This window comes from Capricornis sumatraensis, chromosome 5 (genome assembly GCF_032405125.1).
Source record: "Capricornis sumatraensis isolate serow.1 chromosome 5, serow.2, whole genome shotgun sequence".
NCBI lineage: Eukaryota > Metazoa > Chordata > Mammalia > Artiodactyla > Bovidae > Capricornis > Capricornis sumatraensis.
The window spans coordinates 123,303,243-123,327,433 of NC_091073.1; the positions used below are offsets into that span (position 1 = coordinate 123,303,243).

General features: G+C 57.6%; 1 protein-coding gene across 1 annotated transcript in view; it reads right to left on the reverse strand.

The window, feature by feature from the left end:
- PTPRN2 (protein tyrosine phosphatase receptor type N2) overlaps positions 1 to 24,191 on the reverse strand; it is a 472,364-nt gene that overhangs the window by 92,923 nt on the left and 355,250 nt on the right. Inside the window, exon 12 of the mRNA XM_068972473.1 lies at positions 17,707 to 17,919. Coding sequence (XP_068828574.1) covers positions 17,707 to 17,919 — 213 coding nt within the window. The remainder of the gene's footprint in view (positions 1 to 17,706; positions 17,920 to 24,191) is intronic.

Sequence of the window (24,191 nt, forward strand, 5' to 3'; positions counted from 1 at the left end):
CGGTCGCAGCACGCTCTGGGTGAACCCAGAGAGGCAGACGGTCACAGAAAGATGCGGAAACCCCGAGGGTCACCGTGCAGCCTTTTAAGTCTGTCCTGTATGTTGCTCTTAGCTTGTAAGTAAATGTCAGAGATTCTATGTTTGTCCACGCTCTGAGCTATTGCTTGAAAATTAAAAATTTCTAAGGAAAAATGAACCTTTTAGAACATTCCTACCTGCCTTAGTAACGGTCTGGCCAGGGGGCTAACGGTGGATTTTCATCACCCAGGTGTATGGTTTTGTAGGAAGAGCCCAGTCTGTGTTCTGCGGGTCTTGCAGCAAGGCTGCCTAGTGTAGTGTGGTGTGTGGTGGGTTCACCAGGCTGCCCACCCCTCAACCAGATGGGGACCCTGCAGACGGAGCCTCATTCTTCATTTAAAAGGACCACATCTCCCTAAAAAGGCATCCACAGTCCACACGGTGACAGTGAAGGCATGAACCCGCTGACCCCTGAGGCAACAGCAGAGCGCACCAGCTGGGCTTAACCATTCATTTTAAATGTAACGTGCCATTCACAACGTGAGTTCCCATCGCACGGAGCTGCGACCAGGCCAACGCCCTTCCCTGAGTTCACTGCCTGCGTTTACGACCAGGAAGGGCCATGCGGCATCGTCCAGGACACGCGCACCATTGAGTGATAAACACTGCAGTCTGTGACGGGGGTTAGAGTGCAGAGCTATGAGCTAGGATCGTCCGGGGAAGACAGCCCGCTTGAGTGAAAGGAAACTGGCCGTGCTGAACGAACTCCACAGCCAGCTCTGAAAGAAACCCAGAGACAAGCCCGCTCACGCTCGGGACTTTTCCTCACTCGTCACCCTGGCAGCCAGCAGGCGGGGCAGAGTCCACACCGAGCACTGATCCCCAGGTGAGGCCACGGAACCCCAGAATGAAAACTGTGGGACACAGCCTGTCGAGGTGTGAACGTGTGTGTGTGCGTGTGTGCATGCGTGTGCGTGTGTGTGCGTGTGTGCGTGTGTCACTTGGTCGTGCCCAGCTCTTTGTGACCCCATGGACTGTAGCCCGCCAGGCTCCTCTGCCCATGGGATTTCCCAGGCAGGAATACTGCAGTGGGCTCCGTTTTCTTCTCCAGGGGATCTTCCCGACCCACGGAACTTGCATCTCCTGAGCTGGTGTTCTTCACCACTGAGCCACAGTGAGGCCCACGGACTACAGCGCAGCCTCCCTGAAATCACAGTCCCCTTCAACTTTGCAGACGTGGCCACATCCCGAGCACAGATGAGAGTCTGGCAAATAGCCTTTGCTCGGCTGGATGGCACCTTCCAGCCCCTCCACTGGACAAGAAATCTTTAAGGAGTTTAAGATCCAGACTCACTCTCTTTTGATTAAAAACGGACTCTGCTCATGATCGAGGACATGCTGCCCTCAGAAGAACAATCCTGAGCATTGAGCACGATGCCCTTGAGTGGATAAAGGCAATTACCATCCTCGGGTCCCGATTCACGTGAGTCAACAACCAAGAGCAATCTGTTACGAAGAGAAAGACGGGCAGATTCAGCCACAGGCGCCTTTTGCTCGCAGACCTACACGCGGGGTCGACCAGCCGTCTGTGGGTTCCCTTCAAATGGCTCTTGGCTTGGGGCGCCCCTTGTCCATCCCTGCAGAGTGGGCGCCAGCACAGAGCTGGAGCCCCAGGGCTGCACCCACAGACGTGGGGCTCCCTTCCCACCAAGTGCTCTCTGCAGCTGTGACCGGAGCCCTGGCCCAGGGATCGCTCCCACTAGGAGTCTGGCCGGATCTGTCTCTCCTCACAGTGCCTGCGCTTCGGCAGGAGAGAAGACGGCGCATGCGAAGGAAAAGAAGTGCTTTTCTGACAGCGAAGAGGAAACCGCCTGTTTGGGACCACGCTACTGTGGTTTCCAGGACGCCAGTCTCTGGGGAGCTGATATTTCTCTGCGTGGCTGTGTGTCTTCAGCTTCCGGACTCTCTCAGGTCTGGGGACAGTCACGGAGAGGCCAGAGGCAGTGTCCCGAGCTCCTGTCGGGGGGGCGGCGCACGCAATCACGCCGAGATGGGGCCCTTTGGCTGGCGAGCCCATAGCAGCATCAGCAGCATCAACGGGGCAGAGAGCTCGGCCCAAGACAGACCCCGTCCTTGGGTCAAGGGGGTCGGGAGACAGAGATCGGCTGGAGACAGACCCTGTCCTTGGGTTAAGGGGGTTGGGGGACAGAGCTTGGTCCGAGACAGACCCTGTCCTTGGGTTAAGGGGGTTGGGGGACAGAGCTTGGTCCGGGACAGACCCTGTCCTTGGGTTAAGGGGGTTGGGGGACAGAGCTTGGTTCGAGACAGACCCTGTCCTTGGGTTAAGGGAGTCGGGGGACAGAGATCGGCCGGAGGCAGACCCTGTCCATGCCAGACATTTTGGGTCGAGGGTGTCCAGGCAACGAGTCCCACCCAGAAGCCCCGGGCCTGAGTCCCAGCTTGGCCGCTCAGCAGCTGCAAGGCTTTGGACAAGCCGCCTGTGCCTGGACGTCAGCCCCCTGGCCTGTGGAGGTGGGGATGGTGCTAGCAGGGCTGCGCAGGCCGCAGGGGGCATTCCAACAGCAAAAGGGCAAGCAGCTAACACAGGGCTAGGGCGTGAGGCGAGTGTGCAGCCGCCACCCGTGCCTCCCTTCTGCCAGACACGGGCTCGCCGACCAGCTTCCTGGACTGTGCATGGGTGTGTGGAAGCAGTCAGGACCCCCCGCTAGGTCCTGCTCCCAGGACACTGCAACTGGAAGGCGGGGTTCCATGTGCACTGTCCCCCTGCTGGGGAGGGCATGGGCCACGCGGAACCCAGTTTGCCAACCGACCATTGTCTGCAGTGGGAAGGATCTCTCCCCTCCCTTCTTGGGGAAACCAGCGTTCAGAAGTCTAAAGAGAAAAGAACAGCATTTTCAGTCCCCCTAAAATCCAGTACTCCATCACAGAATCATCAAACACGTGACACGTGTCCTGATACTTTACGTCTGAACGTGTCCTCGTTGGTCAAGAGACGTGAGACGGGGCGTGAACTTCCCATCAAGCCAACGCGGGTCCCCCTTCCTGGCACCGTGCAGGGCGCCCCCTCAGTCCATTCAGACCCGCCAGCCACCCAAGCGGGCAGGTCCAGAGAACAGAGTCAGCGTAGCGTCCGCTGAAGCTCTGAAGCCTCCCACTCCAGGGGTCCTCAGGGTGTGGGCGTGCGGGAGTGCGGGCATGCGGGGGTGTGGGGTGCAGGAGGGGGTGCAGGGGTGTGGGCTCAGACGCCAGGCGCGCACAGGGCGTGCGGATCGTTGTCTATGAAGCCACCTGCTTCCCCCCCACCTGCGGCCGCGGCCCTGGGATGCATCTGCAGGGTGTCCAGCATCCCTGCGCTGTAGCACAACCTGCAAAGTGAGCCGAACAGGACTCTGGCGGCAGAAGGCCACCCTCACACGTGGAATCTTATCCGATGGGGAACCTGGACCGAGTGGCACTTGCTCTGAGAGAAAAGGCTGCCATCCCCAGGCTGCGCCCGAGGAAACACGGGACTCCCCGGGCTTGAGAACAGCCTCTTTGTACCCTTCACGGAGCAGCAGGAACAAAGCAGCGGACGCCGAGTGCGCACACAAAGGCACTAGGCTTGTGGGGCTGTTTGGGATCGTAATTAGCGTAGCAGGGCAAAGCTGGCGAGGGACACACAAAGCCGAGAGAAAGTGAAAGGGTTTCATTAGGTGCCCGGTGTGGTGGCGTGGGGGGCAATTACTCTCCTGGTGGATGAAAACACTGAAAAGGAGCGGCTGCCCTGGGAGGCCTCAGCCCAGCTCGGAAGGCACTGCGGACCCCCACAACACGGTGAGGCAAGGGGCACAAGGGACCCAGAGTGGCGTTCGGGGGGTTGCGTGCAGGAGGCCACAGAGACGCGATGACGGAAGGTGCCACGAACATGCTCGGAGGTGGCGTGACCACAAGCGTGGCCCGCGGGCAGCAGGGGAGCCCTGGGGCAGGCGCTCAGGGTGAGGCCCGGGCACATCTGCTCTTCCCACTGTTTGCTGGTTTGTAGTTGACTGGTCAGGCTTCACTTTCTCAATAAAACCCCACACGAGGTATGTCTGACACACGGCAACCTCTACATTCACAGTGAATAGACGAGCGAAATGTCTGACCTGGACACTCTGGGCCCAGGAATGTCCCATTAAGAAGAAGCCCAGGAAGAAAAGTGAAGCCTCGCCTGGTGAGCCGGGCTCTCCCCCAGCAGCTGTGACGCATGACAAGTGTGACTGGGAGGAACGGCCTCCAGGCCTGTGAGCAGAGAGTCACGCTGGGTGAGGGTGTGGTTTCACGGGACCCCTCCACTGAAAGCAGCTCATCTGCTCAGCGTTGCCCTGGGAAGTGGACACAGGTGTGTGCTCCGTGCACACCAGGACGGCTCTCCCCGGTGACCTCGTAAGGGATTGGGTGCCCTGGCTGTTTCTGGGTAGGAAGCAGAGAACCCTGGCGGGGGGTGGTTAGAGGCACAGCAGGTGCAGTGGGTGGGGTCCCCAATTCAGGCCTCCTCCTGCTCTCTGGATGAGAGCTGGTGCTCAGCCTGTCTCTCCAGCTCTGGAGTGTGTCACGGGGTCCCCACCACTCATCCTGGACCCTCTTCACTGCATCCAGCAGCTGCTCAGTGATGCCCAGATCATGTTTACATTCCCTTGGTGGAACAGCATGCTCACACATGCACAGACCACGTGCATGCATGTGTACACACATGCACACACGCACATGCACACAGCACACACACTGTGCACACTTGTGCACACACATGCACACACAAATGCATGTGTGTGCACACATGAACACACTGTGCACACATGTGCACACACATGGATGCATTATGTGTACACACATGAATGCTCACGCATGCACACAGCACACACACCGTGCACACACAAACACACTGTACACACACGTGCACACACACGATGCATTATGTGTACACACATGAATGCACACACATGCACACACAGCACACACACCGTGCACACACGTGCATGTACACATGGATGCATTATGTGTACACACATGAATGCACACGCATGCACACATAGCACACACACTGTGCACACACGCACACAGCATACACACTGTGTACACACACGAACACACTGTGCACACACGTGCACACACACGGATGCATTGTGTACACACATGAATGCACACACATACGTGCACACACACGTGCATGTACACATGGATGCATTATGTGTACACACATGAATGCACACACATGCACACACTCACACATCCATGCACGTGCCATGCAGGGGAGAAGCACGTCTCCAGAGTGAATCCTGAGCTGGCCTGAGAGTCTCCATAAGGCGGTGCTCATTCTGACCTTTAACCTGTGCCCCACCAGCACCCCAATGCCCTGAGAACAGCTGTGGCTGCAGACCCGGGCTCCTCTGGCCAGAGTGCAGCCGCCTTCAGTGCCGGCTCCCGTGGCGTCAGTCAACTGTCCAGGACAGCCCCCGATCAGCAGTGTTTACGGAGCAACACTGAGTCACGGCTCCCATTTTGTAAACGCTTTCTCTAAATGAGGGGTAAAGACACGGACACATCTCCACTGGCAGAGGTGAGGAGGGCGTCCCACTCGCGTCTCTGTCTGGAGCAGCCCACAGTCAGAGACGCGCGGCCCCTGCCTGCTGTCTGGTCACCGCCACGCGGACGGTCCTCGCCTGCCAGACCGAGGGCAGCGGTCACTTTCCCCTTCTCTGTCCCCCTCAGTGTCCAGCACAGATCAGCGAGGCTCTCCCAATGCCCACTTATCAGTGGGTACTGCCTGCAGCCAGCAGCCCCTAGGGCCCAGGCCGCCTACGCTGGGCAGTGGCTGAGACGCTGGGGAAGGGCCGCCCCCACGAGAGGCTGCGGGGGGGCGGGGCTGCCTGGGAGCTGGACTCGGGTCCTCAGGTGGGGCTGGGACGTCACTGGTGAGCCGCAGGTGACAGCTCGAGTCCAGTCTCATTTTCCATAGCTCTCTAGTGCAGGGGATGAAACCACCAAATTACAGCTGGCCTGCTGCCTAATGATGGGCCCAGAAGACACGCTACTCTGTTCCTCCCTGGTGTGTCTGACTCACCCACCATCTACCAGGTCCCACCCCAAGCCTGAGTGTCCTTTCAGGCCTGGGACATACTCCGGGACATGCTCTGGGACATGCTCTCTCTCTGATCACCATCAGGGTGAAATCGGGGAAGAGCTGCGACAAGGAAAACACAGGAAGGAAACACGTAACTCCATGAGCATCTTCTCTCCTAACCCAGTTACCATGGTTTCTGCAACGATCTCTGATGCTTTGACTGAAAGCTGGAATTCATGGAGATGCAGGAGAGAGTGTGTCTGACCCACAACCCCGGCAAGACCCAGAAGCCCTCACAGGAGGGTTCCAGTCCAGCTAGAAGGGCCCCAGCGGGGCCACCATCGTTAAGACAAATAAAACAGTAAACACAAATCCCGAACTCCCTGGACTCCTGCAGCTGACAGCTCACAGGGTCCTGAACGTCAGAAACACCTCACAGCTCACATTCAACTCGGCCTCTGCGAGCAAAGGCAGTCTGGAGTGGCTCCATCTGTGTGCATGGCGTTTCAGGCTCATATTTCATATTCAGACAATAAAAAGCAGCCACGTCAAGTGCGAACGAACTGTGCACCTCTTCAGGGAGCCCTGGTCCTGACGTGGACGTGGACGAGCAGCCATCTCCTGCCGAAAGCTTTTGCACCATCCTAATCTTCTCCTTGCTCAGCAGATACTGAATCCCCAAGGCCTGCCATCACCGTCGTCACGCCCATCCACACATGGAGCTCAACACGCACCTGGGGCCGTGTGTGGGGCGCTGCTCTGGACGCTGGAGGCCAAGGGTGATGTCTTCACGAGAGTTCTAAACACGCCCCCGACCAGCTCCTCTCACAGCGATACCTTAGACCCACGTGCTGACCAGGCTTTACCGGGCCCTGAGAGATCCCTGCTGGGGCCGAGCGTCCATTCCCCGGACCCTCGCCTTCTTCTCAGAGGACATGCCGGGGAAGGAACAAGCCGAGCTCTGGTCTGGCTCAGCCTGCGGCGAAAGCCCCTCCAGAAGTGAAGGGTGTTCCAAGGGGCCTGGAGGGGTCCCTCAGGAGGGGCCGTGCTGGGCAGGCGGGGGGTGTGGGGTCCGGCCGGGGGACAGATGGGACGCTGCTGGAGCGGTAGAGCGGGGGGAGGGCTTTCAGAGTGAGGGCCGCAGCCCGCACAAAGGTTCCAGGGCAGAGGAGCGCAAGGGAGGGCCCAAGGCCAGCACGGATCCAGGCGGGGCACAGAAGGGCTCCACAGCTCCCCCTCCCGCCTGCAGCCTCATTAAGGCAGAGGGCAGGCCCGCGGGGGCGTGGGCGGGCACAGGCAGCTGCCTCCGCCTCAGAGACACACGCCCAGCACCCTTCGGGGGCCCAGTCACGCCGCCGAAGCTGCCGTGAAAGGCGATGTGGCCCCCCAACGCTGACGGGCAGGGTGATGGGGGCAAGTCACCGTCAGTCTGTTTGATCTTGGTTCTCCCAGCTGTGAGACGAGGGCGCTGACCTCTGAGGCCAGCAGGGACATCTCAGGTTGTCACCGCCAGGAAGGCACAGGTGCCCAGCTTCCACAGCAGGTCCGAGCAGGCCCTGGAGGAAAGCCCCAGAAGGGGTGTCCTGCGGCTCAGGAGGGGGCTGGGAGAGGACCCGAGAGCAACCAGACACGTGCGGCACCTCTGGCCAGGGCACGAGGCCGTGAGCCGCAGTTGCTGGAGCCAGCAGGTAAGGTCTGTGCACCCAAGACGCGCCCCAGGAATCTGTCTCAAGAAGCGGGGGGCCACAGGACGGGGGATCAGAGTTAAAAGGCGCCACTTCATGGCCATCCTTTGGGAAACACAGGGTCTGAGGGCAGAAAAGAAAGCTCGAAAGCAAACAGCAGGAGAACTGGGGCTTTTTTCCCCTTGGTTTTCCCCTTCGCGTTTCAATGTCAGATTCAGCGGTCGCTGAACTCAGTCCTTCCCTTCTCCTTGGATGTGGAAGAGGAAGGGGAAGCCGGGGTGGGGATGGCCGGGGGCAGGCAAACCAGCTGGAACCGCCCTCCCAGCTGACGGCTGCTGCACAGACAACGCTTTCCTCTCACCCAAGACCGCCGTGGACTCGACTTAGAGAGCACGGTGCTCAGGACTGTGAGGGCCGTGATCTAAAGAACATTCCTTTCACGTGCTGTTCTTCTGCTTCACTGTCTACAAAACACGGAAATGATAAAAGGCTTACGTATGAAACAAATCCCAAACTTTTAACTTTAGAGGACATCCATCTAGTCCCTTACTGACACTAACACCCTGGGTGGTGTTAAAACCCCAGCGTCTGTCACACAGAGTCTTCCAGCTCATGTGCGATGAAACATCACGAACCTGTGCTTCCTGTCCGCAATCCTCACACACCTTACGCAACTGAGCGTCTTAAACCCTGTGGCCTTCCTTGCTGACACAATCATTTGCGAGTCTTCCTTTTTTCATTCTCCAAATAGTCACAGACGCATGCAAACACACACCTAGATGCCTAACTTTGCTGGTTGCATTATTTTTTACACTAAAGAACCTTAAAACAATACTTTTTCATGACTGTCGCCTTCCTAATCGGAAGTCACCTGTATGAATACCTTGCCCTTGCTAATAAATAACCCACCACAATTCCATTCTTAATTATCAGCAAGTCTTTCAAAGCAGGAAGGCTTTGGAGAGCTTCACTCATAGCTCAGTTGGTAAAGAATCTGCCTGCAATGCAGGAGACCCTGGTTCGATTCCTGGGTCGGGAAGATCCGCTGGAGAAGGGATAGGCTGCCCTCTCCAGTATTCTTGGCCTTCCCTGGTAGCTCAGCTGGTAAAGAATCTGCCTGCAATGCAGGAGACCTGGGTTCGATCCCTGGGTTGGGAAGATCCCCTGGAGAAGGGGAAGGCTATCCACTCCAGTATTCTGGCCTGGAGAATTCCATTCATGGGGTTGCAAAGAGTCAGATACAACTGAGCAACTTTCATTTCCAAAACAGAAAACCCCAACAGAGATTCAAATATTTTGAGCCATAAAATTTAAGAGCAGTTGATGGAGAAGAGAAACACTGTTACGGAGCTTCTCCCCTGTCACGGGCATCCCTCTGGTGACGTCTCCCGAAGTGACTCGCGTGCAGCACAGACACGCCTCCCGGCTCCTGGAACTCCCACCTCCGTCTGTCCAAGATGCTCTTGGATCTGGGCTCAGCCGCCTCCAAAGGCCTCTCTCTCCTCAGTGTAAGCATCAGCTCCAAGGAGACGCCTCTGTCCACTGCCCAGACTCCAGCCCCCTCCTTTCCCAGGCACTCTGCCTCTTGTCTCTCCGTCTGAGCCCCCTTGCTCACCTCCTCTGGGAAGCCCTCCCTGACCACCCCAGGTTCCCAGGGGCCCCTCTCAGAGCTGCTCGTCTCAGGCACATGCCTAACCCAGTGTGAACCGGTCCTCCCTGTAAACTGCTTTGAAACAGAGTTCTCTTCCGCCCCTGCCGCTTTAGAAACTGTGACGTCATCACTGGGAGGAGTGGATTCTGGAAAAGACTTTCTGGGAGAGGCCTACTTCGCTTGAGGCAGGTGGTCTTCCCGAGGCTCCCCGAAGCGTCCCTCCCCCAGGGTGACCTGCAGGCCAGCAGGGACCCAGAGACACAGGCCGTGCAGCTGCTGGCCAGGGGTGGGGACAGGGTCCCAGCACCGAGGCACACAGACTCCACGCCAAAGGGGCCTCAGGAGACAGCGGTGTGGATGTTGAGCCTGCCCGGGTGGGTCAGCGCACCGCCCTGTGTCGGGGGCTCGCGGGGGCCGTCCTCCTCGCTGTGTCCCCGCACAGTCCCCTCTGATGTTGGGAAATCGCTGTGCCCTGCCTGGCTCCCCTGGGTTGGGCTGTGCAGCTGCCCTTTCCAAAGCGTTCTCCCCTCGTAAACACACATTTCTGTGGCCCCCAACGGTCGGAGCCGACAGCCCTCCGCTTTCCCCTCTGTGAGCTCTGCCCTCTGTCATGCCAGGCCTGTGTTGAGAAAAGAGCTGGGCTTGGCCGCCTTTGATGGGCGGGTGGACATCACCACGCGTGGCATGGGGGCTCCCCGGGTCCACAGGTGCCGTCGGGCCAGCAGGGACTCAGGAGCGGACCAGGTGGCGCTGCGGGGCTCTGCTCACAGCTGCCCACGCCAGGCCGGCCCCACAGGACCGGAGGACAGACAGTGGGCTCTGTGGGCACAGGCCTCTGTGGAGCCCCCGGGGCCAGGCCAGCAGGAGCCGCGGAGCAGGAGGCAGACCCTGCAAGGGGAGGCGGGTCATGGGCCTGCCGCTGGGCTTCGCGGGACCGCCTGGCTCACTCACGAGGACCTCGGTCTCTGATTACCTGCCTTTTAGCATTCCCTCCCGCCCTCCTGTCGTCTGGGTCTAAATCCCCGTTGAATCCATTTTCACACTTCCCTGCGCTCTCGCAGGTTTCTCCTCCCAGCGCCCACCTTTCAGCAGAGCTCAGCATCGCCTGAGAAGCCCACGGGGGTCTCCCGGGACACGGGCTCCGCCGCCCGCCGAGGGGCGCCAGCGGCCGGGCAGGGGGAGCAGGCCCGCCAGACTCAGGAGGCCCCGGGCGCTCGCACACGCGCCCACCTTCTTCCAGACGCTGGAGGACGGCGGGACCGGCCTCTGGTCCTGGACAGACAGGGAGCAGCGCCCCACGGACACCACGGCCACTGTCCCCACAGCCCGCCCTGAGCAGCGCCCTCCCCACAACGTCCTGGACTCCCCAGAACAGTCAGGCCTCGGGTTTCTCTCTGGCTTTCTCCAGAAGCACACTGCTATCCTTGCAGCACGTATGTGCTAAATTGCGGTCCAGGAAATGTGTTTGTATCTCTGGATCAGGGTCGAAAGCAGAGAGAACAGCCCTCTCAGGGCGAGAAGTCAGAGACGTTCACCTGGGCTGGGGGGCCCCGAGCCGCGCCTCCAGAGGAACCCACACCCACCAACACCCGAGTGCCACGGTCAACACACACACACGGCACAGTCAGCACACACACACACACCACGGTCAGCACACACGCACGCCACGGTCAGCACACACACACATGGCACGGTCAGCACACACACGCACACCACGGTCAGCACACACACACACACCACGGTCAACACACACACACACACCACGGTCAGCACACACACACGGCACAGTCAGCACACACGCACGCCACGGTCAGCACACACGCACGCCACGGTCAGCACACACACACATGGCATGGTCAGCACACACTCACCACGGTCAGCACACACACACGGCACGGTCAGCACACACACACACACACCACAGTCAGCACACACAGCTGCTCCCTGAACAGAACATAGAGGTGAGGTGCCCGGGCACCTCCGTGACCTTCTCGGACCTTCTAGAGCCCAGGGACCAGCCCTATGAGCTTCTCTTCCTGTCCTGTGGGTGAGGAGCGTGGGGCCCAGGGACACGCCCGCTGCTGTCGCCAGGAAGTAGGACAGGGCCTTCTGCGAGATCAAGCAGGGGGCGGGGAAGGAACGGAGAGAGACTGGAAAGCGCGGTGGGAAGACAAGAGGGCAAGGAGCCCAGCTGGGCGGGGCGACAAGCCTGGCCCACAGTCGCCCTCACGCAGGGGAAGCCGGCCACCCGCAGGGGCCGCACGGCCCTCTCTCCAAGGTGTGGAGGGTCGCTGGCCCCATGGCCCTGGACCCCGTCCCCGCTCCACAGCGCAGGGGCACGGCGCCTCGGCGCATCCTCCTGCCGGCACGTCCGCCTGAGGGGCCACACTGAGGCTCCAGCACGCCGCCCCGCCCTCCAGCGGGCTCTGTGCCCCCCCTGTGGCCCCGTGCGGGAGGTCCCCATCGGGCCAGCGACCCCTCGGTCATCTGGGTGGAGCGGTGCCCAGGCCTGGGGTGGGTTTACAGCGGACGCTGCGTCGGCAGGGCACGACGCCCGCCTCTCCGGTGCCCCTCACCTCGAGGAGGAAGGTGGCACAGGGGCCGTCAGGCCTGGCGAGGGGAAGCCTGTCCAGCGAGCGTCCCTGCCGCCTGCCTGTCCTGTGGCCAGTTCAGCTCTGCCGCCTGCCACCTGGGGCCCGGGACCAGTCATGCCCACCCCACGCCTGCTTCCCGCACGCGCAAGACAGGCCTGCCGCCCGGAGCGGCCCCGCGGCACAGGCCAGGGCCGGAGTGGGCTTTCCCAGCATGTCTACGGGCACTGCTCATGGGAGCCGGAGGCTGGGGGCAGAAGCGGGGCTCTCGGAGGGTCTTCCAGGCCCCAGGCTCCTAGGGCGTGCTGCTTGGGCCTCACGGAGGTGGAAGTGGGCACCCATGCTAAGAGAGGGGTAGGCGGACGCGCGAACATTCCACCCACCCCCGCCAGAATCAGCCAATTCAAGTGACACGCCTTCCCTCCCTGCCTGCCCTGCACCGTGCTGCCTGGACCTCCCTCTCAGGTACACTTTCTGCCCTCGGCTGTCCCGACACGAGGCCCAGGAAAGCGGCCTGACCCCAAGGAGGCAGGTGAGCCCCCTCAGGCCCCCTTGCCCCGGGCCAGCCTGGGGCAAAGCCCAGATCCGCGGACACAGCGGCAAGACGAGAGCTGACCACAGATGAAGCACGGGATCCCAGGGGAGCTGCAGAGGCCAGGCCCCAGCGCCCTTCGTGTTAGACATCCTGACTGTTCACTTCCCAGACACCTCACTGAGGGGTCTTCGGTGTTTAGTGAGTCTGGCCTGACTGTCACTGTCTGATTGGGGCAGCGGCTGCTACATCGGGAAGGCAGCGTGTTTTCCGGGCACATGTGGATGTCTCTTTGGCCATCTTTCTAGACTCAGCCTCCCCTAGAAGACGTTTCCCGATCTCAGGGGCTATTTCCGAGGGAACGCGTTGCACAGGATCCAGGGAACGCGCGTGCAGTCGCTGCTTTTGGAAACGGCACGTTTGAAAATTTAAGATTTATGAGAAAAACACGCTACCAATTCAGGTCTTCCAGAGACGTGTTCAGACCCGGAGTGGAGAGGTATTGGGAAGGCCTGAGCATGCAGGTCAGAGCCTCTCGACCCTGAGCCGGGCCCCCTGACACGGAAAACACAGGAAAAAGGCAGGTCCCTCAAATGGGCCCCTTTGCTCCCACCACCGGGAAAGTGAGCACGTTTTCCTGGGGTTCTCACAAGGCTGCAGGCAGGGAAGCTCAACTGATTCACCAAGGGGCCCAGGCCTGTCCGGGGGTCACCGTGCCGTGCCCTCAGCAGCTTGGCTGCTGCCTGGCAGCCCACACCGCTGCCACATGACCAGAATTTGGGACGTTTCAAGGGAATTCTGCCTGTGGTGGTTGGTACTGACGGCCACTTCTGCAGAGGCAAAACCCGGAAGACTCCAGTCCTCAGGCCTGACTAGGTCATCATAGAAAGAAATGTTCTTTAACAGTATTTCAGGGCACCCTTCCAGTTTTGAAGCAGGATAGATTTTGCTTATTGGAATTTTGCACATAGAATTATTTCAGCCTGAGGATTTAAACATAAAGCCACGTCAAGCTGCTAAAAGATGTGCAGTGGACTGAAGTGGGAAGGGCTGGTTTAGAGCCCAGATCAGGTAAACCCCAGGAGTTCCCTGCATTCCACCTCGAGGGGGGACGGTGTCTGCGTTGAGAGCAACACCGAGTGAGGAGACACCCACGAGGAAGAGGCCCCTGAGTCAAAGGTCAGGAGCAGAGCCAGCTTGGGGCCTCCCTCTCCCTGAGCCAGGCTCTCCTCGCCCCAGCGGGGAGGTTGGAGGGCCTATGGGCTCCTGGGACCACTGTCCATGGGCACCCCCACCCCGCCCCCGCCCTCTCCTCTGGGTCTGGCTCCAAAGGCCCCAAATACCCTGGGGCCTGTGGGCACTGGGAGACAGACCATCAGAGGAGGCCTCCTCGCCGGAGATTCTGCAGAGCTGCGCCCTGGCAAGGGGAAGTGGAGCGGCTGCTGCTCAGAGATGATCAAAGCCTGGAAACAGCAGCGTTCAAAGAGACTCGGGGCGGGGGGGGAAGGCAGGGACACCTCTGATCGTCCAGGGGCTTGTTTCTGCCCAGTCTTGCCCAATCCCCTTCCACGGAAGTGGGACACTGGCGTGACAAAACTCACTGATGGGCTGTGGCTTCGTCCTGCAGCCCCGGGGTTGCCCTCAGTGACTGCGTGTGTGTAAATACACGCTCACGTATGCACATAATGTGCGTGTCACGTGACGTGCCAGTTGGGGAGAAAATAGGAATAAAGGCAAAGAAATTGGCCTTGTAGACCAAAAATACAGATTTAATCGAAGTATCTTATGCTTATCTACTTAGAGAACAAAAATAACATTTACTGAAACAATGGAGAAAGTTTAATTGCAGAATCCCATTAAAACATGACCTTTAAAGATGGATTTAAGTTCTTCTAAAAGTTAATATACCCAATTCTTTCAAGTCCAAGCAAATTAAACTTCAATAGATTACCTGGTGAAATTGATATCTTGTTACGTGTTAAAATATGAATCTATTGAGAAAGATGTGACTTTTCCAACAGGAAAAGCAAATGAAATACCACCCTCTCACACATACGCAAGAGCCTTTAAAATGCTGACTCCTGTCTATAAAATAGGTCTATTTTAAGGAACAAGATGAAAAAACGTTTAAACGTATTTGCACTGGAAGCTAATAATGCAAATTACTTGCTGTTTGGAAACAAGGTTTTTTAAAAAAAAAAACCCGCCGAGAACTCAGGGACACTCCGCGAGCACACAGGAACCCCGAACCCCAAACCATGGGTTACGACGAGCAGGCGGGGGCTGGCCCAGAGCACCAGGGACGTACAGGGACGGATTTTAGCAGAGGAAGACCAGGGCTGCATGAAGGGTCGGCCACCCGAGGGCCGCCCCGCTGGAAGAGGCAGACGGCAGTGCCACAGCTCTGCGTGGCCTCTCTGCTTGGGAAGGAGGCAGACGCCCAGGGGCACCAGGCCCGCCTGCAGACCACCAGCCTCAAGCTTCCACTGCCCGCCCCCCAAGGCCTCTCTCCTTTAAAGGCTGACCTCCTCCTGCTCTGAGGTCAGTAAAGCTTACAACACTGCCACCTACCACTCCACCGCTCCCGGGCCACTCCCTCCTCCCCGAACGTGCAGAGTGCTCATCTATCTTCTCCTTCAGAAACTTTATAAAATGAATGGGACATTCCCAGACGCCCCACGAAAGAAAGCTCCGTATTAAGTCATTCCGTCTTCCTTGTAACCCCAGGATGAGGGTTACCTGGACGGCACCCGTAAGCGTGGGAAGAATTGGCAAAGCGCGGAAGTCCAGGGATTTGAAAACGAAGCCAGCAAGGTACTGTCTGAAAATGACTGTTTGGGCTTCGAAATACTTTAAACTTTTTCAGACAGACTTCGGCAGTTATAGAAAACCCTAATGAAGTATGGATCCATGAATGGATGAAAATCTGCCGTTTCCAGTTGCAAACTCCTCTATGCAACCAGTTCCCCGCCAGCCCTTAATACGTGACTCAGCAAACGCAGAGCTAAGAATCAGGACAGCCTCACCCCATCTGCTGAGTGCGCTCTGCTAGAAACAAGCCCAAACAAGACGACAGCCCAGTGCATGTTCTGAGCAGTGAACAGTCCACTTCAGGGGAGCAAACCTCCACATTTAACCAAAGTAGCTCCCACAAGGGTGTTCTGTAGTAACCTCAAAACCAAGCCCACCAGAAAATCTCTACAATGCTTTCATTTCCAAATTCTCCTAGACCCTATTTTTAAAGTTTTTTTTTTCTGTTTTTTCTTTTTTTTTTTTAAAAATCTGGATTGAAGGAAAGCATACATTTCATTTATTGCCTGGATTACAGATTCTTATTAAACAAACCAGAGCTCATTATAAAATCAATATCAACTTAACCACCATGCCCCCAGGAGGAACCACATAAAGGTCACTCTAAGAAATTCAAACAATTTTCCTGCTGGAAGGGCATGATTTTAATTACAGATACTATTAATTAGAGCTGTCACTGGGATGCTTTTTTTTCCTGTTAATTATCACAAACTCGGCCCTAAGTATGCATTTGCAACCCGCACTTTTGTCAGAAAGAGTCACTTCTGCATGCAAGCTCAACCTTTCCATTCTATCAATATTTCATATTCGAATTTCAAAGCGTATCAAAGGATGCCATGCTTTCTAAAACCCTCCGCCCGTATGATCTCCCGTCTCTCACACACGGAACAGAACCGGTGTGATAATTTATTTATGTCCTGGCACAGGCCTGGCCCAGCAGACCCGGCTGCCTATACTGGCCTTGCTCAATAGAATTTCTGGATAAAGTCTTACTAGTTGGTGTGACATTTTTCCCCAAGCTTCTCCTTCAAACGTGCTTTTTCTTTTGCTTTGAAGCAAAGCTAGCTCTGCTCTTGAAATGCCATCTCCCACACATCTGAAGTTGCTGTTTCTTTAATAAGAAAAGACTGCACCGACCAGGCTTCTGACCCCCTCCAGAAAACCAGAGGTTCTCTTCATTCAACAACACCAAGAGTTTTGAAACGGGGAAGAAGGCTGTCTTCTGGTCTCTTTTAAGCAGAGTGATTTTATAAACTCATCCCAGTGCCTTATGCGAGATAGGGTCAGGGTGTCTCTCAGACAAGCTCCCGGGGGCGGGTGGTTCTGGAAAGAGCTTGAGCAGCCTCCAACAGTGCAACTGTGACTGCAGAATGGTAATGTTTATAGCTGTGCCTGTAAAGCAGGGTACACTATTTACATGACATACTCCATACCACAGTCGCTCGACCTGAGAAAAACAAAGTCTCCCTCCAATCCAACGGGAGAGAGCTCTTACAAAACCGACGACTGAATTCTAAAAAGATGATTGAGTACACTACTTTCCCAGGTGGAAAACATGCTTAGAGTTACATCATATTTTCTGTTAAAAGCAAGCAAATGCCCTGACTGGCACATATTCCGGGCTTGCACAGCTGTTAAAACTGGAAGTGTGTTTTCCTTACAGAGCACCGTTAGATCTGGAGTGTGTGCTCCAGAACCCCCAAGCGTTCTGTGAATTTGCTTCCTGTCCAGTTTGGTTTGAACTTGCCTCCCCTCACTCTCGTTGGTCCCCATTTGTTTCCAGGTATGTTGGGACTGTTCCTGTAACCCCCTCCCCACAGACATCCGCCCTCCCACGGCTCTCCTAAAGACGCCTTGGTTTGCTTTCCAGCCATCAGCCTGAGATTTCACGTCATCCAGGACACAGCGAAGGTGGCAACAGACAGGGTCAGAGGGTCTTTTCACCTAAGACCCCGAGGAAGTCCATGATTTAAGGAACATCTTCATACATCTATACAACCAATTTATCTTGCAACTTTTTTATTACTAGTGGCCAAACTAAGAAAGATAACAGATAATACATAATTCATGTATTGTACATTCTCCCCATTTCTAATTAGCAGCCTGCTCTCACAGCTAGCGTGAGACCATCCCAGAACAGCGTAAGATTAATTTAGAGCAGGAAAACCGGGGTTGCAAGGTATTTACATGAATGCTAATGAGAAGTTTCAAATCGTCATCAGACAAGAACCCAAACTACGAACAACTGCTGGGCGCGGGGGAGGCCCGTTCTAAGGGTGGACGGAATGGCCACGGCACCGAGAAAAGCGTCTCTTTACCTGATAGGCGTTGGTGGCGTCTGGGCCCGGGTCACCCACCAGCCCGGAGAGCTTCTCCTTCAGCCTGTAGTGAGAGTTGTGTCGCAGGCAGTAGATGACACCGGACGCCAGCAAGACCCCCACGATGGCCACGATGGAGACCAGGGTGAGCACCACGAACTTGGTGGAGTCCTCCCGTGCTGCCTGGTGAGGCAGAAGCTTGATTCTGCTTCTCTGCAAACAGGAGAGGGGGCAGGTGAGTACCCAGCTCCTGAAGACCGTCCTTTCCAAAGACACCCACAAGTGTAAAGCTCTGGGCTGGCACCAGACCGACCCAAGGGCGTCCAGCAGTGCAGCCCCCAGCCCAGCGGCCAGGGTCCTCTGGACACAGCACGCCTGGGTCACCAGGCCTTTCACGAGGAAGGTCAGCAGCAGCATCGCTCAACTCAATGACAGGAAGTATCTGGGACCTAACTCACTGCCTTAAGTAAAACAGAGCCTTTCTCCCTTCTCAACGGGTAAGAGGGGCATTTAGGGCCACCACCGAGGTATCTGGGGTGGAGAGACTGGTGGCGGAGGGGTAGAAGCCTCAGCACAGGTCGGACCAGGGGCTGAGCTTTGAAGGCAGGCGACTACTCCCGGCTCCACTGCAGGGGGAGGCCAGTTCAGAAGCCCTTCTGCTCTCCTTCACAGGCGCACCCCACCCCCCACAGACCTCCGGCGGGGTGGCGGGGGGGCGCTTGCACCCACGCAGACCCCCACATCACGCACTTGTGCACTTTTCCTTGAGAGCAGCTGCAAGACAGGGGCTGACGATGGTCCAGTTCACTTCTCGGTGGGTGAGAGTAAGGAGCCCAGGGCCATCAGCTTTTCAGGCTTGACGGGGGTGGGGGTCAGAACACCCTTTCGGCGCGTCTCACTGTCTCCGTGCGCCCAAAGCTGCACAGTGCTCGCCCTCATTAGCTTCATTATGAGGAATATTAGCAACAATTAAAAAACGCCAGGGGGACGATGGACCGGCTCCGGCCAGCACGCCGTCCACAATTACCCAGGAAATGAATAGAGACGCGCCCGCCTCAGTGCGGGTCGCTACGGGATGAGCACAATTAGCAAACTCCTTTCCACCACCTAATTTCGCGTGGTAACAAAATGGATTTTTCCCCATGAATGCCTGGCCGGCCTATTCATTATCTCCCTTCTATTAGTGATTTTCTGCGCCGCGTTCGGCCTCCAGCTCCTCACTTCCTCCAGCTCCCAGCGTACACAGGGCCTCTTATGTCAGGCCGGGCCGTTTTTATCTTGTAATCATAAAGGCCACCAAAGCAATTATCGCCGGTCTTGACTGGAAAAGCTGGTCATTAATTAGCCTCCTTTGCCTTCCGTGCGGCGGATTAGCTGATGCCAGGACTGGGTTAATGGAAAAGCGGGCGAAATGAGAAAAGACGCCGGATTTTCTTGCCTGGATGCTCGGCTCCGAGGAGGACGGCAGGTCCGCCCGCGGCGGGAGGGACGGAGGCGCGGGGACTCGGGGGAAGGGGTCGGGGGAGGGACGCGGGCGCCGGGCAGCGCGGGGAGCGGCCGCGGGCCCCGGCCAGGGCAGCCGGCCAGCCGGGCCCTCCAGGTGGGCCGAGTGCCGGCGGGAGACCCTCCCCTCGCCCCTCCCCCGGCCCACCCTGCTGCTTCCAGAACAGTCACCCTCGGGGCCGCCGGCTGCCTCCCCGGCTCTCCGCTCTCCCCGCCCCGCGCCCAGAAACAGACGTGGGGGGGGGAGTTCCATCCGCGGTGCCGGACCCCCGGGCTGGCCTGGAGGGCGTCCGACACCCCTGCGCCTCCCACCCTGCGCGCAGTTCCTCGCCCTCGCGCGGTGCCCGTGGTTGGCGCCCGTCGGGCCGCGCGCGGCCTGTTAACTGGGAGGCGCGCCCTCTCCACGCGCTCCGGCCTGGGACGCTCCTCCGAGAGGCCGGCGGGGCTCGGCCGCGCGGGTTCCCGCTCCGCCGCGGCGCCCTGCTCCCGGAGAGACGGGGGTCCTCCACCCCCGCGCCGTCTTCGCAGACCAGCCGGACCACAACAAAGGAGGGGCGCGGCTGGCGGAGGGGGCGTCCCGCTGCCCCCCCACCTCGGCCCTCCCGGCCATCGCGGCACCCCCACTCCGCCCAGGCAGACGACAGGCGGTCCCCGCGCCCTACCTAGGGGGTCCCGCCCACGTGCCTGACCGCGCCCCGGAACGGAGGCTTCCCGAAGCTTCTCGGCCCGCGACAGGACGCGCACACACGCGCGGGGACCAGCCTGGCTCCGAGGGGACGCGCGGCGCCTCGGTGGGTGGCCCACAGCTCAGTGCGCACCGACGGGCGGTCGCAGCGCGCTGGGGACAGAGGCCTGCGCGGGACTCCTCCCGGGCGGTGCACGCCTGGCGGCCGGGCATAAGGGGCACAAACGCCACCCGCTAGCCCCTCGGTTCCAGGCGGGAGGCCGTGAGCGCGCAGGAGCCCCCGGGGGAGGCCGGCCGCGGCCTACACGTTACCCTGGCCCAGGCCTGGGGCGGCAGGAGAGGTCCCGGCGGGGCGCGCACCCCCCGGAGGCTCTTCCCGGGGAGGCCAGGAGACCTCAGCGTCCTTGATGCCAGAACCCGACGGTTGCCGTGACCAGCAGCGCGCTTGGCCTGGGGAGCGGAAAGGAGCCTGCCTGCTCAGCAATTGGCTCAGAGGTCAAAGAAGAGCGTCCGGGAGCGGGACTGCGGGTCCCTCCTCCCGGGCCCGCTGCCCAGTCCCCGCGGGGCCCCCGGGGCCCCCGAAGGACGTAGGACTGGACCCACGCCCACGGAGTCCCCTCTTCTACGCTCCTGCCCGGCTCCCCGCTTCCCCGGGCCGGAGCTGCCCCCCGGGGAACGGATGGCCGGGGTCAGCAGGCTGGGCGGACCGGGACAAGTGTGGTGAGGCCGAGGATGGCGGGCGGGGCGGCCGGAGCAGGTGGGGGAGAGGAAGGGTCTGACGCGGCTGCAGGGATGTGGGGCTAGGAGAGGCCGGAGGCCCGGTTCCGACCCCTGTGCTGTGAGGCCGCAGGAGTTTAGCGGCCGGCTGGGCAGCCTGCCTCCCGCTGGCGCCGGGGCACCTCAGCCGGAACCTGACAAGTCCCGCTCCTGGCGGGCCCCTCAGTGACTCCACGGCTACAGAGTGCCGCCGGAAGGGTGCAGAGGCGGGGACTGTCGACAGCAAGTCCGGTCTTAGGAATCTTGGAAGAAACAAAAATTTATATTCATTTTTTTAAAATTAAAGAGCATAAACTCCCTCCTTGACACAGTGATTGTGCTGAAATAATTTAGGATTTTATCTCCTTTCTTTCTTGTGGAGTTAAAAAAAATCTCAGGATCCCTGCTAACCAGGAGAGGTGAGAGAAGGACACGTGTGCTTTCGCTTAAAGGCAGTCTGACCCTCCGTCCTTCCGGGAGTAACCGGGGGCCCCGGGTCCCCCTGTGGAGCGCCTGCCACTACAGGTGCTTTCCTGCCATCCCAACCTGGGGCTGAGCCCTGCAGAGAGCCCTCCACTAATTAGAGGCGTCTTGTCAGTCTTGACTTGGAATTGAAAGAAAATAATGTTTAAATATTTATGACTTTGACATTTACAGTCAGGCGTCTTTTAAAAGCGGACCGCCTCCTCCTGTACAGTGGCAGCTCGCTTCCCTCCCGGAAAGTTTGGAGCAGGAAGGAGGGGGGTTGGTGAAAGCAGTCCCCAGCAGCCTGGGCACACAGGGGGCGTGGGGTGTCGTGTACCCTAGGATGTAGGGGACACATATACAACTGGCACCCATTACTGAGTTTCAGAAGTAGGAAAAGTGTGCTTTTTAGAAATAGTTCAGGAAGAGTGAAGTCAGCTTTACATCAGGTTAGATGCATCTTGAGAGTAAACTGAAGCATGGTAGCTCATATTTTCCCCACTCAGCCATCTCCACCTGCAGCTCCCGGAATTTATAATATGAAATATTTCAGAAGCTGTGATTTGAAATGCACATGTGACCGCAGAAGCAATCAGTGGAACTGCCCTTAGCACCCACAGACATCGTCCTGACCTAGTTAGACTAGTTTGATCTGCGCTGACAAGGCAAGGTGCATGGGGCTTCCTTTATGTTACCTTCTGAGCCATTTCTGGCAAAATATCTTCAGAACGTTTTTTTTAGCAGTCCATGTGGTAATCTTAAAATAAGAGCAGAGAAAAAAGAACCCTCTATACCCAAACTTGATTGAGAATTGAGGCAGCCACACAAACATAAAACTTTATGGTAAAAATATCTGTTGACAGGTAGAAAATGTTAGTATTTTTCCAAGACTGTACTATGTAACCAGTTAGCAAGAGTAATTCATTACCTAAGTCATTGACTTCAGTTTTAAAACACAGTTGTACCCAAAAACTTATGGGCACTGGCATGTAGCAATTTCATTGATGCTAAAGTTCTAATACTGTGGATGCTTTCATTTGCATAATTTCTAAAGAATTTGATTCGCAGACCCAGCCGTATCCTATGTTCCTCTGCACTTGTATGTTACTATAATGGTAAAGATATTTTTCTCTGTAAAATTTAGAAATTAATTTTAGGGACTACTAATGAGCTGCTAAAACAAGTCTGTCTTTGGTTTCCCAGATGAATCATCTTAGAATTACTTGGGAATTTCACGCTAAATTTACTAAAATATATTTGCTATACAGTAACTATCACCTTAAAGCTGATAAAAAAATTTTTTTTAACATTTTTCAGGCCATGGGAATGACCAAACTTAAAAATATGGGGGGGGAGGGGAGGTGTCTTAAAATATTTTAAAAGTATTTTTAAAAGCTGTTAACTGAACTATTTTTAATTTGGACCCTGCCACAGAATTCTAATAAATGAGAGAAGTCAGGCGGAAATAATCATGTATTAATTCTCTGCATTACAAAATCTTTTCAGAAGCTATTATCAGAGCAAGAGGCATTGCGGTCTGAATTCAGGGTGGGAGAAATCCTTTGTGCAGCTGAAGGCTATTGTTCGTCTGTGCAGATGAAATTGTACTTGCAAATCTGCCATTCAAGTAGCCAAAAAAAAAAAAAAAACTATAAGGGCAAAAGAAAACAATCTCTAAGAAACAATTATTGTTAAATATAAACTTTAATGAAAATAAAGTGGGGATACGCTGTTTTAAAATCGGCTATTTGCGAGGTGTTTTTCAGACATAGGCATAAATAAATACATAGAAGGTGATAAGCTGTCTATTTGCATCTTTAAGCACTCCTGGAAGATCAGTTTTGGGGAGACGCTCTGTTTTCGGGTGTCAGGGAAGATTTACGACATTTATGTTTAAAGTGGGAAAAACACTCCCCTGTGAACTAATTTTTAGCAGAGCTTCATAAGCACCAAATTGTCTGGTGTGGCGGGGGGCGGGGGGCGGAGTGGGGTCCGGGGAGGGGGGCATGGACGGCGGCGCTCCGCGAAGGGGCGGGCGCGCCTCGGCCGGGCCATCTCTCAGACTCCGTGGCAGGTTCACTGCACCCGAACTCGGCTTCGCCAATCGACTCGGAGCGCGGCCGGCGCGCACAGTCTGTCCACGGCCGGCCTGGACCCGGGCGCGCCCCCAGGGTCAGCGGTCCGCTGGCTCGCCCCTGCTCTCCAAGGAGCTTTCCCTCGGCAAGGACCCAGCCCTTCTTTGCACTGAACTTTCCGCTTCGTCTCCTTCGCGGAGCCTGAGAAGCCGCTGCCTGGAATCGCCTGGAATCGCGCGGGTCAGGCCCCGGCTGCGGCGCAGCTCGGAGCGGGGTTCCCGGGGGCGCACGGCCGTTTTCGGCCCCTCCCCTTTCGGCAGGCCCGGGCTTTCTCCCTCCTCCTTCCCAGTCCCTACCCCCTTCCTATTTACGCGATCCGCACCGAGGTCAGAAAGATCAGACCGCAGCGCTGGACACAAAGGGTTCAGGGTTCCTGGGCGCCGCCGGTATTCACAGCACCGAGGGGTCCCCAGGCGGCCTCAGCTCGTTTCCCGGGGACAATGGGGGGCCTAACCTCCCCCGCCACACAACGCGCGGGCCGCGGAGCTCGGATAGATGCCCACCCCCGGGCCCAGGGAAGGGGAAGCCCGGCAGGCCCCCCGCCTCACCTCGCCACCCTTCTCGAGAAAGCCAAGCATGGGGCTCGTGGGGTGTGAGGGGGTGATACAGAGACGGGGGTTCCGATGCCTCCTGCACACAGACCTCCACCTTCTCACACTTCGGTTCGAGTTAAATTCAGAGAAGGTGGGTTTGCCCTACAGCGCGCTTGACCCCAGGCGAGGAGGCTCCCCGGTGCAGACCTGGGGCCGCTGTCTGCGCACTTCGCTCAGCCACCGGGCCGCAGGGCCGGAGCGCGCAGGGCCAGGGCCGGGGCAGGGCCGGCCCGTGACGCTGGGCAGCCGGCCGGAGCGCGGTGAGCGCTGCGGCCCAAGCGGCGGCGGCTCCCGGCCCCTCACCCCCCGGCTGTGTGTTTGCGGGGGGGGGTGCCTGGGTAGAAGTGA